Consider the following 13,498-nt stretch of genomic DNA (forward strand, 5'->3'; position numbering starts at 1 on the left):
CTGTTTCACTATGTTCTGATCATGGTGTCTCTCCTGTCTCTCTTATAGAAGCTGTTTCACTATGTTCTGATCATGGTGGCTCTCTTATAGAAGCTGTTTCACTATGTTCTGATCATGGTGTCTCTCTTATAGAAGCTGTTTCACTATGTTCTGATCATGGTGTCTCTCTTATAGAAGCTGTTTCACTATGTTCTGATCATAGTGTCTCTCTTATAGAAGCTGTTTCACTATGTTCTGATCATGGTGTCTCTCCTGTCTCTCTTATAGAAGCTGTTTCACTATGTTCTGATCATGGTGTCTCTCTTATAGAAGCTGTTTCACTATGTTCTGATCATGGTGTCTCTCTTATAGAAGCTGTTTCACTATGTTCTGATCATGGTGTCTCTCTTATAGAAGCTGTTTCACTATGTTCTGATCATGGTGTCTCTCTTATAGAAGCTGTTTCACTATGTTCTGATCATGGTGTCTCTCCTGTCTCTCTTATAGAAGCTGTTTCACTATGTTCTGATCATGGTGTCTCTCTTATAGAAGCTGTTTCACTATGTTCTGATCATGGTGTCTCTCCTGTCTCTCTTATAGAAGCTGTTTCACTATGTTCTGATCATGGTGTCTCTCTTATAGAAGCTGTTTCACTATGTTCTGATCATAGTGTCTCTCCTGTCTCTCTTATAGAAGCTGTTTCACTATGTTCTGATCATGGTGTCTCTCTTATAGAAGCTGTTTCACTATGTTCTGATCATGGTGTCTCTCTTATAGAAGCTGTTTCACTATGTTCTGATCATGGTGTCTCTCTTATAGAAGCTGTTTCACTATGTTCTGATCATGGTGTCTCTCTTATAGAAGCTGTTTCACTATGTTCTGATCATGGTGTCTCTCTTATAGAAGCTGTTTCACTATGTTCTGATCATGGTGTCTCTCTTATAGAAGCTGTTTCACTATGTTCTGATCATGGTGTCTCTCCTGTCTCTCTTATAGAAGCTGTTTCACTATGTTCTGATCATGGTGTCTCTCCTGTCTCTCTTATAGAAGCTGTTTCACTATGTTCTGATCATGGTGTCTCTCTTATAGAAGCTGTTTCACTATGTTCTGATCATGGTGTCTCTCCTGTCTCTCTTATAGAAGCTGTTTCACTATGTTCTGATCATGGTGGCTCTCTTATAGAAGCTGTTTCACTATGTTCTGATCATAATGTCTCTCTTATAGAAGCTGTTTCACTATGTTCTGATCATGGTGTCTCTCTTATAGAAGCTGTTTCACTATGTTCTGATCATGGTGTCTCTCTTATAGAAGCTGTTTCACTATGTTCTGATCATGGTGTCTCTCCTGTCTCTCTTATAGAAGCTGTTTCACTATGTTCTGATCATGGTGTCTCTCTTATAGAAGCTGTTTCACTATGTTCTGATCATGGTGTCTCTCTTATAGAAGCTGTTTCACTATGTTCTGATCATGGTGTCTCTCTTATAGAAGCTGTTTCACTATGTTCTGATCATGGTGTCTCTCTTATAGAAGCTGTTTCACTATGTTCTGATCATGGTGTCTCTCTTATAGAAGCTGTTTCACTATGTTCTGATCATAGTGTCTCTCTTATAGAAGCTGTTTCACTATGTTCTGATCATGGTGTCTCTCCTGTCTCTCTTATAGAAGCTGTTTCACTATGTTCTGATCATGGTGTCTCTCTTATAGAAGCTGTTTCACTATGTTCTGATCATGGTGTCTCTCTTATAGAAGCTGTTTCACTATGTTCTGATCATGGTGTCTCTCTTATAGAAGCTGTTTCACTATGTTCTGATCATGGTGTCTCTCCTGTCTCTTATAGAAGCTGTTTCACTATGTTCTGATCATGGTGTCTCTCTTATAGAAGCTGTTTCACTATGTTCTGATCATGGTGTCTCTCCTGTCTCTCTTATAGAAGCTGTTTCACTATGTTCTGATCATGGTGTCTCTCTTATAGAAGCTGTTTCACTATGTTCTGATCATAGTGTCTCTCCTGTCTCTCTTATAGAAGCTGTTTCACTATGTTCTGATCATGGTGTCTCTCTTATAGAAGCTGTTTCACTATGTTCTGATCATGGTGTCTCTCTTATAGAAGCTGTTTCACTATGTTCTGATCATGGTGTCTCTCTTATAGAAGCTGTTTCACTATGTTCTGATCATGGTGTCTCTCTTATAGAAGCTGTTTCACTATGTTCTGATCATGGTGTCTCTCCTGTCTCTCTTATAGAAGCTGTTTCACTATGTTCTGATCATGGTGTCTCTCCTGTCTCTCTTATAGAAGCTGTTTCACTATGTTCTGATCATGGTGTCTCTCTTATAGAAGCTGTTTCACTATGTTCTGATCATGGTGTCTCTCTTATAGAAGCTGTTTCACTATGTTCTGATCATGGTGTCTCTCTTATAGAAGCTGTTTCACTATGTTCTGATCATGGTGTCTCTCTTATAGAAGCTGTTTCACTATGTTCTGATCATGGTGTCTCTCTTATAGAAGCTGTTTCACTATGTTCTGATCATGGTGTCTCTCTTATAGAAGCTGTTTCACTATGTTCTGATCATGGTGTCTCTCTTATAGAAGCTGTTTCACTATGTTCTGATCATGGTGTCTCTCTTATAGAAGCTGTTTCACTATGTTCTGATCATGGTGTCTCTCTTATAGAAGCTGTTTCACTATGTTCTGATCATAGTGTCTCTCTTATAGAAGCTGTTTCACTATGTTCTGATCATGGTGTCTCTCTTATAGAAGCTGTTTCACTATGTTCTGATCATGGTGTCTCTCTTATAGAAGCTGTTTCACTATGTTCTGATCATGGTGTCTCTCTTATAGAAGCTGTTTCACTATGTTCTGATCATGGTGTCTCTCTTATAGAAGCTGTTTCACTATGTTCTGATCATGGTGTCTCTCTTATAGAAGCTGTTTCACTATGTTCTGATCATGGTGTCTCTCCTGTCTCTCTTATAGAAGCTGTTTCACTATGTTCTGATCATGGTGTCTCTCTTATAGAAGCTGTTTCACTATGTTCTGATCATGGTGTCTCTCCTGTCTCTCTTATAGAAGCTGTTTCACTATGTTCTGATCATGGTGTCTCTCTTATAGAAGCTGTTTCACTATGTTCTGATCATAGTGTCTCTCCTGTCTCTCTTATAGAAGCTGTTTCACTATGTTCTGATCATGGTGTCTCTCTTATAGAAGCTGTTTCACTATGTTCTGATCATGGTGTCTCTCTTATAGAAGCTGTTTCACTATGTTCTGATCATGGTGTCTCTCTTATAGAAGCTGTTTCACTATGTTCTGATCATGGTGTCTCTCTTATAGAAGCTGTTTCACTATGTTCTGATCATGGTGTCTCTCTTATAGAAGCTGTTTCACTATGTTCTGATCATGGTGTCTCTCCTGTCTCTCTTATAGAAGCTGTTTCACTATGTTCTGATCATGGTGTCTCTCCTGTCTTATAGAAGCTGTTTCACTATGTTCTGATCATGGTGTCTCTCTTATAGAAGCTGTTTCACTATGTTCTGATCATGGTGTCTCTCCTGTCTCTCTTATAGAAGCTGTTTCACTATGTTCTGATCATGGTGGCTCTCTTATAGAAGCTGTTTCACTATGTTCTGATCATAATGTCTCTCTTATAGAAGCTGTTTCACTATGTTCTGATCATGGTGTCTCTCTTATAGAAGCTGTTTCACTATGTTCTGATCATGGTGTCTCTCTTATAGAAGCTGTTTCACTATGTTCTGATCATGGTGTCTCTCCTGTCTCTCTTATAGAAGCTGTTTCACTATGTTCTGATCATGGTGTCTCTCTTATAGAAGCTGTTTCACTATGTTCTGATCATGGTGTCTCTCTTATAGAAGCTGTTTCACTATGTTCTGATCATGGTGTCTCTCTTATAGAAGCTGTTTCACTATGTTCTGATCATGGTGTCTCTCTTATAGAAGCTGTTTCACTATGTTCTGATCATGGTGTCTCTCCTGTCTCTCTTATAGAAGCTGTTTCACTATGTTCTGATCATGGTGTCTCTCTTATAGAAGCTGTTTCACTATGTTCTGATCATGGTGTCTCTCCTGTCTCTCTTGTAGAAGCTGTTTCACTATGTTCTGATCATGGTGTCTCTCTTATAGAAGCTGTTTCACTATGTTCTGATCATAGTGTCTCTCCTGTCTCTCTTATAGAAGCTGTTTCACTATGTTCTGATCATGGTGTCTCTCTTATAGAAGCTGTTTCACTATGTTCTGATCATGGTGTCTCTCTTATAGAAGCTGTTTCACTATGTTCTGATCATGGTGTCTCTCTTATAGAAGCTGTTTCACTATGTTCTGATCATGGTGTCTCTCTTATAGAAGCTGTTTCACTATGTTCTGATCATGGTGTCTCTCCTGTCTCTCTTAGAAGCTGTTTCACTATGTTCTGATCATGGTGTCTCTCCTGTCTCTCTTAGAAAGCTGTTTCACTATGTTCTGATCATGGTGTCTCTCTTATAGAAGCTGTTTCACTATGTTCTGATCATGGTGTCTCTCTTATAGAAGCTGTTTCACTATGTTCTGATCATGTGTCTCTCCTGTCTCTCTTATAGAAGCTGTTTCACTATGTTCTGATCATGGTGTCTCTCTTATAGAAGCTGTTTCACTATGTTCTGATCATGGTGTCTCTCCTGTCTCTATAGAAGCTGTTTCACTATGTTCTGATCATGGTGGCTCTCTTATAGAAGCTGTTTCACTATGTTCTGATCATATGTCTCTCTATATAGAAGCTGTTTCACTATGTTCTGATCATGGTGTCTCCTTATAGAAGCTGTTTCACTATGTTCTGATCATGGTGTCTCTCTTATAGAAGCTGTTTCACTATGTTCTGATCATGGTGTCTCTCCTGTCTCTCTTATAGAAGCTGTTTCACTATGTTCTGATCATGGTGTCTCTCCTGTCTCTCTTATAGAAGCTGTTTCACTATGTTCTGATCATGGTGTCTCTCCTGTCTCTCTTATAGAAGCTGTTTCACTATGTTCTGATCATGGTGTCTCTCTTATAGAAGCTGTTTCACTATGTTCTGATCATGGTGTCTCTCTTATAGAAGCTGTTTCACTATGTTCTGATCATGGTGTCTCTCTTATAGAAGCTGTTTCACTATGTTCTGATCATGGTGTCTCTCTTATAGAAGCTGTTTCACTATGTTCTGATCATGGTGTCTCTCTTATAGAAGCTGTTTCACTATGTTCTGATCATGGTGTCTCTCTCATAGAAGCTGTTTCACTATGTTCTGATCATGGTGTCTCTCTTATAGAAGCTGTTTCACTATGTTCTGATCATGGTGTCTCTCTTATAGAAGCTGTTTCACTATGTTCTGATCATGGTGTTTCTCCTGTCTCTCTTATAGAAGCTGTTTCACTATGTTCTGATCATAGTGTCTCTCTTATAGAAGCTGTTTCACTATGTTCTGATCATAGTGTCTCTCTTATAGAAGCTGTTTCACTATGTCCTGATCATGGTGTCTCTCCTGTCTCTCTTATAGAAGCTGTTTCACTATGTTCTGATCATGGTGTCTCTCTTATAGAAGCTGTTTCACTATGTCCTGATCATGGTGTCTCTCCTGTCTCTCTTATAGAAGCTGTTTCACTATGTTCTGATCATGGTGTCTCTCCTGTCTCTCTTATAGAAGCTGTTTCACTATGTTCTGATCATGGTGTCTCTCCTGTCTCTCTTATAGAAGCTGTTTCACTATGTCCTGATCATGGTGTCTCTCCTGTCTCTCTTATAGAAGCTGTTTCACTATGTTCTGATCATGGTGTCTCTCCTGTCTCTCTTATAGAAGCTGTTTCACTATGTTCTGATCATGGTGTCTCTCTTATAGAAGCTGTTTCACTATGTCCTGATCATGGTGTCTCTCCTGTCTCTCTTATAGAAGCTGTTTCACTATGTTCTGATCATGGTGTCTCTCTTATAGAAGCTGTTTCACTATGTTCTGATCATGGTGTCTCTCTTATAGAAGCTATTTCACTATGTTCTGATCATGGTGTCTCTCCTGTCTCTCTTATAGAAGCTGTTTCACTATGTTCTGATCATGGTGTCTCTCCTGTCTCTCTTATAGAAGCTGTTTCACTATGTTCTGATCATGGTGTCTCTCCTGTCTCTCTTATAGAAGCTGTTTCACTATGTTCTGATCATGGTGTCTCTCCTGTCTCTCTTATAGAAGCTGTTTCACTATGTTCTGATCATGGTGTCTCTCCTGTCTCTCTTATAGAAGCTGTTTCACTATGTTCTGATCATGGTGTCTCTCTTATAGAAGCTGTTTCACTATGTTCTGATCATGGTGTCTCTCCTGTCTCTCTTATAGAAGCTGTTTCACTATGTTCTGATCATGGTGTCTCTCTTATAGAAGCTGTTTCACTATGTTCTGATCATGGTGTCTCTCCTGTCTCTCCTATAGAAGCTGTTTCACTATGTTCTGATCATGGTGTCTCTCCTGTCTCTCTAATAGAAGCTGTTTCACTATGTTCTGATCATGGTGTCTCTCTTATAGAAGCTGTTTCACTATGTTCTGATCATGGTGTCTCTCCTGTCTCTCTTATAGAAGCTGTTTCACTATGTTCTGATCATGGTGTCTCTCTTATAGAAGCTGTTTCACTATGTTCTGATCATGGTGTCTCTCCTGTCTCTCTTATAGAAGCTGTTTCACTATGTTCTGATCATGGTGTCTCTCCTGTCTCTCTTATAGAAGCTGTTTCACTATGTTCTGATCATGGTGGCTCTCTAATAGAAGCTGTTTCACTATGTTCTGATCATGGTGTCTCTCTTATAGAAGCTGTTTCACTATGTTCTGATCATGGTGTCTCTCCTGTCTCTCTTATAGAAGCTGTTTCACTATGTTCTGATCATGGTGTCTCTCCTGTCTCTCTTATAGAAGCTGTTTCACTATGTTCTGATCATGGTGTCTCTCTTATAGAAGCTGTTTCACTATGTTCTGATCATAGTGTCTCTCCTGTCTCTCTTATAGAAGCTGTTTCACTATGTTCTGATCATGGTGTCTCTCCTGTCTCTTATAGAAGCTGTTTCCTTATGCTCTGATTAAATACGACACAGAGAGAGATGAACCAATCAGAGACTCTACCGGACTGTGTGTAGAAGCTCTTAAAGGTGAGATGCTCTTTCATAGGTGTGTTAGTATAGGCCTTTATTTAACCAGGGAGGTTATTGTGGACACATTCTGGTGTACAATAATGACCTGAAAATCACACACATCTCAATGTACATTATGCTATTCATGTGTGTGTGTTGGTGTGAGTATACATTATGGTGTGTGTGTGTGTGTGTGTGTGTGTGTGTGTGTGTGTGTGTGTGTGTGTGTGTGTGTGTGTGTGTGTGTGTGTGTGTGTGTGTGTGTGTGTGTGTGTGTGTGTGTGTGTGTGTGTGTGTTTGTCTTCCTGAAGGTGAGACAGGACTGTTGGTGTAGGTATACATTATGGTGTGTGTGTGTGTTTGTCTTCCTGAAGGTGAGACAGGACTGTTGGTGTAGGTATACATTATGGTGTGTGTGTGTGTTTGTCTTCCTGAAGGTGAGACAGGACTGTTGGTGTGGGTATACATTATTGTGTGTGTGTGTGTGTGTGTGTGTGTGTGTGTGTGTGTGTGTGTGTGTGTGTGTGTGTGTGTGTGTGTGTGTGTGTGTGTGTGTGTGTGTGTGTGTGTGTGTGTGTGTGTGTGTGTTTGTCTTCTTGAAGGTGAGACAGGACTGTTGGTGTGGGTATACATTATGGTGTGTGTGTGTGTGTGTGTGTGTGTGTGTGTGTGTGTGTGTGTGTGTGTGTGTGTGTGTGTGTGTGTGTGTGTGTGTGTGTGTGTGTGTGTGTGTGTGTGTGTGTGTGTGTGTTTTGTCTTCCTGAAGGTGAGACAGGACTGTTGGTGTCCAAGATCACAAACATCACTCCTTTTGTTGGATACGCTAACAGCCAGCAGACAGAGAAGAAGAGACTGAGAGACGTGTTTCAGAAAGGAGATCTGTACTTTAACAGTGGAGACCTGCTGAAGATAGGCCGGGACAACTTTATTTACTTTCAGGATCGAGTCGGAGATACATTCAGGTACATATTCTGACCTACAGTATGGCATTCCAAATATATGGAACCATATTATATTATATTTAGTTGAGTTGTATTGACCCCTACAGGTGGAAGGGAGAGAATATATTATATTTAGTTGAGTTGTATTGACCCCTACAGGTGGAAGGGAGAGAATATATTATATTATATTATATTTAGTTGTTTTGACCCCTAGGAAGGGAGATAATATATTATATTATATTTAGTTGTTTTGATCCCTACAGGTGGAAGGGAGAGAATGTGGCCACAACTGAAGTAGCTGACATCCTCAACCTGATAGACTTTGTCCAAGAGGCAAATGTCTACGGTGTTCAGGTACCAGGTAAATCTAACCCTAACCTTAATCCAAGTACCAGGTAAATCTAACCCTAACCTTAATTCCAAGTACCAGGTAAATCTAACCCTAACCTTAATCCAAGTACCAGGTAAATCTAACCCTAACCTTAATCCAAGTACCAGGTAAATCTAACCCTAACCTTAATCCAAGTACCAGGTAAATCTAACCTTAATCCAAGTACCAGGTAAATCTAACCTTAACCTTAATCCAAGTACCAGGTAAATGTAACCCTAACCTTAATCCAAGTACCAGGTAAATCTAACCCTAACCTTAATCCAAGTACCAGGTAAATCTAACCCTAACCTTAATCCAGGTACCAGGTAAATCTAACCCTAACCTTAATCCAAGTACCAGGTAATTCTAACCCTAACCTTAATCCAGGTACCAGGTAAATATAACCCTAACCTTAATCCAAGTACCAGGTAAATCTAACCCTAACTTTAATTCAAGTACCAGATAAATCTAACCGTAACCTTAATCCAAGTACCAGATAAATCTAACCGTAACCTTAATCCAAGTACCAGATAAATTAAATCTTAATCCAAGTACCATGTAAATCTAACCCTAACCTTAATCCAAGTACCAGGTAAATCTAACCCTAACCTTAATCCAAGTACCAGGTAAATCTAACCTTAATCCAAGTAGCAGGGAACCCTAATTTGTACCTTAAAATCAAATTAAGTAGTACAATAATCCCCATAATAATCTTGTCAGTTTAAACTAGAGATATCTTGCATTGGCGCCTCAATCCACCACATCCGCCGATGTCGCACTTCAGCATCTGCAGTGAAAGGTGACTGAGCTAGAGCGGTGTTTGTCAGACCAATAGGACAGGCACTTCAGAACAAACTTGTTATTCAATGTGTTTCTATGGGCTAATAGCAGTAAGGACAAATTCATTTTTACATCAAATCAGTTTTTTCTATCTTTTTTTTCATACTTCAAGGGGTCTTAAAATTCAAAATAAAATATTGAAATTATCCTCGGTATGACCTTCTTAAAACAATTCCATAAAGCTTAGTAGAACCCCCCCCCCCCCCCCCCCCCCCCCCCCCCCCCCCCCCCCGGCTTAGACAGGGCTTAGACTGTAGAGGGTTTTACAGGGTAAGCAGTCCATTCACTCTGACATAATTAACCAATAGGTCCCAATCATAAGAATAGAAACACACAACCATTACTATAAGCATTTCCCAATTGAAATGTTCACCTATTGCTTTCCATTGCAAACATCTTTTTCACATTCAGCACTAGAAAGTAACCAGTGATCTAAAGATTAACTACAACAATGTTTCCCACAGCAAGCGAGCTGGTATAAAAAGTACAGTTCCACTCATCACATGATCATCATTTGAAACTTAACTTCTTGTTAAAAGTGAAAGGAAAATTCCCCCCCTAAAAACTCTCTTTTGGTATTGTTTTCATTAGTCCACAGTTGATACAGTCCCAAAATGTTTTGCATGTCAAGTTTTCAAGGACTGGAACTTTAAATTACAGAAAGTGTCACGTGCTGACCAGTCAGGACACGTCACGTGCGCGAGCGTTGCAAAATAAATTTAGAAATCCATGTTATTCAATTATTGCTCCCACACTGCTCCCGCGCGCCAACGAGCTTCTGCGATGCCAAGGGCTAAAATAGAAGTCCTTTCTATTTCTGACGCAGATCGTGCTGCAAGTCCTGCCTCTCCCATCTCCTCATTGGTTTATAGAAGCAGGTACCCACGTGCCATCTCCTCATTGGTTATACCCACGTGGGTGATTGAAAGACGAACTGATTTGCCGGTTGTCGTGGTAATATTATGAAAGTGTAGATGCCGATCACCATATAAGTTCAAAGATGAAAAAGCCTGGAAGGAGGAGAGATGACTAGAAACGATTCGGTTGGCCGTTTTATGTGTGGATTAATTGTCGAAGTAGAGGACCTTGTGCATTTCAGGTAAAATAACAACTCAATGTTTATATCCCAGGACAAATTAGCTAGCAACAGCAAGCTAACTAAATAGGACAAATTAGCTAGCAAGTGCAAGCTAACTAGCTAAATTGCCATACATGTTTAATGTTTTTCGACCTGTCCCAAAATTAATGTCATTGGTTCAGAGTTTGTTTTGATATTTTAACCTGCGTGTCGTGATCGCGTTTGGTGTAGGGGGACAAAATGAATTTATGCACGATAGCGCACAATTGCGCATGTGCAGCCGGTTTGGGTTCCGTGTCACAGTATGATGCATTCTGATTGTTTAGTTGTTGGAATGAGGGATTGTTGTATTCTGTCTCCAAGGCAACGAGGGGAGGATAGGAATGGCTGCCGTCACGGTGAAGGGGGGAGAACAGTTTGATGGCAACAAAACGTTCAGCCACGTAGCCAGCTACCTACCGGCGTATGCACGGCCCCGCTTCATACGCATCCAGGTAACTATTCAAAAGTCTTTCTTCCTTATATTACATCATTAATTGTAGACAATTCATGTTATTATTTATTTTAAAGTAGAATCAAAAAATGTTTGCTTTTGTTTCAACCTACGGGTTGAAAAACGCCATGTGGGAGCATATCGGAGTGCGTGGACTCTTTTTGTGGTTATGAGATCAGGGGGTTATCTGGATCAAAAATGGACTTAAGTGGTGGACGTGGCAGGGAGCACGATCAGCCCGTCGGTGTGGCTGCATTTTAGAGACAATTTTAGAGGCCCCCATCTTGGTGATGTAGAGAAATATTTGCGCTTTGAAGCAAATTTCCTACAATTCTACACATGTCTGAATGGAGCTGAAACAAGTTTTTTGCAGTTTTAAGGCTAATTTCCTGCAATTCTACACATGTCTCAATGGAGCTCAAACAAGTTTTTTGCAGTTTTAAGGCTAATTTCCTGCAATTCTAGGCATTTAGCCATGTTTAATGCTGTGTTCTTTTGTTCAACCTAAAAAAAAAAAAATCTATACTATCCAGGCTGTATCACATCCGGCCGTGATTGGGAGTCTCATAGGGGGGCGCACAATTGGCCCAGTGTTGTCCGGGTTTGGCCGGGGTAGGCCCTCATTGTAAATAAGAATTTGTTCTTAACTGACTTGCCTCGTTAAATAATGCTTAAATGTAAAAATAAAACTAATCTATAATGCTAAATTCATTGTTTTTGTAATATTCTATTCTCCCTGACTGTCTAGCTTTTATTTTGGTTCTCAAAGATTATATTATTAAAAAATATATTTTAGTCATTTAAGTTTACACTGAAATGTTTTTCCATCCCAAAAAGGTATTTAAAAATACATTTTTACTGTTTCGACCAGAAGAAACGCTTAGGCGGGACCGCCCAAGGATTTCAATGGCAGACAAATCCTTGGAGATGAATAGTGAATAGTCCACTGAGCTAAAAGCCTGTATGTCTCTCTACGCCCCCTCTTTCTTTCTTTCTTTCTTTCTTTCTTTCTTTCTTTCTTTCTTTCTTTCTTTCTTTCTTTCTTTCTGTGTCTCTCTGTCTCTCCACCCCCATCCAGAATGCGTTGGAGGTGACGGGGACCTTCAAGCAGATGAAGGTGAGGTTAGTGGAGGAAGGTTTCGACCCGGCCAGCATCACAGACCCTCTGTACATCCTACAGGAGAGAAATCAGAGTTACACACCAATGACTGGCCAGGTCTACAGCTCCATAGTGGCAGGCATCATCAAGCTGTGAACAGATCTGTGGTGATAATACTCCTGGGTCCTATTCATTAGGGCATGCAATGGAAAACATTTTAAAAATATATTACAACGGAAAACAGAAATGAGCATTACTTAGTCCCTCCCTGTTTTAGTCCACGCCAGCCCTCATTCTTCACCTGCGGGATCGTCTGAAACCAGCCACCCGGATAGCTAATGAAACTTAGGAGTATTTCTGTCTGTAATAAAGCCCATTTGTGTTGAAAAATAAATTCTGATTGGCTGGGCCTGGCTCCCAAGTGGGTGGGCCTATGCCTTCCTAGGCCCACCAATGGCTGCGCCCCTGCCCAGTCATGTGAAATCCATAGATTAGGGCCTAATTTATTTATTTCAATTGACTGATTTCCTCATAAGAATTGTAACTCAATAAAATCATTGAAATTGTTGCATATTGTGTTTATATTTTTGTGTTTATATTCGTGAACTTTTGTGGAAAAAGTGTCACTCTTCGTCCCAGCGACTGTAATAGTTTTTGTTTTGTTGTTGAAACAGAGGAGAGGAGTATTGACCAGAGTATTGACCTTGACCAGGGGTCAGAGAGCAGATATTACATCTATATAGACTAGGTAGAACCTACACCTTGACCAGGGGTCAGAGAGCAGATATTACATCTATATAGACTAGGCAGAGCCTACACCTTGACCAGGGGTCAGAGAGCAGATATTACATCTATGTAGACTAGGTAGAACCTACACCTTGACCAGGGGTCAGAGAGCAGATATTACATCTATGTAACTAGGTAGAACCTACACCTTGACCAGGGGTCAGAGAGCAGATATTACATCTATATAGACTAGGTAGAACCTACACCTTGACCAGGGGTCAGAGAGCAGATATTACATCTATATAGACTAGGTAGAACCTACACCTTGACCAGGGGTCAGAGAGCAGATATTACATCTATATAGACTAGGTAGAACCTACACCTTGACCAGGGGTCAGAGAGCAGATATTACATCTATATAGACTAGGTAGAACCTACACCTTGACCAGGGGTCAGAGAGCAGATATTACATCTATATAGACTAGGTAGAACCTACACCTTGACCAGGGGTCAGAGCAGTGATATTGGATGTGTACCACCCTCAAATTCATATCTGGGCATCGAAGACAGTTTCACTACTTTAAAAAAAATTATATTTTTCATATCCGTGATTAATTTAGACCTGGATCACCAGGTGGGTGCAATTAATGATCAGGTGTAACAGAAAACCAGCAGTAGTCCGTCCCTGTTGGATTTGAATCCCCCTGGTGTACGGTAGAAGACATGAGTCAACAATGAAACCCTTTTACAGAAATAGGAAATAAAAGAATGAAAACTGATATGTTGGTTGATGTATTTATGAAGCCATGGTCTAATGGAAAACCCACAGCCATAAACACAGAGACAGTGA

General features: G+C 40.1%; 1 protein-coding gene across 1 annotated transcript; it reads left to right on the forward strand.

The window, feature by feature from the left end:
• Positions 1 to 7,028: 7,028 nt before the first annotated feature.
• On the forward strand, positions 7,029 to 12,490 carry LOC120037161 (very long-chain acyl-CoA synthetase-like; the record flags this gene model as incomplete). Its single annotated transcript, XM_038983331.1, has 5 exons — positions 7,029 to 7,119; positions 7,868 to 8,063; positions 8,306 to 8,403; positions 10,694 to 10,824; positions 11,902 to 12,490. Coding segments are annotated over 5 exons (693 nt in total), but the record flags the coding sequence as incomplete, so codon positions are not given.
• Between the last annotated feature and the right edge of the window lie 1,008 nt (positions 12,491 to 13,498).

The sequence above is a fragment of the Salvelinus namaycush genome, unplaced genomic scaffold (genome assembly GCF_016432855.1).
Source record: "Salvelinus namaycush isolate Seneca unplaced genomic scaffold, SaNama_1.0 Scaffold1594, whole genome shotgun sequence".
In the NCBI taxonomy this organism is placed as follows: domain Eukaryota; kingdom Metazoa; phylum Chordata; class Actinopteri; order Salmoniformes; family Salmonidae; genus Salvelinus; species Salvelinus namaycush.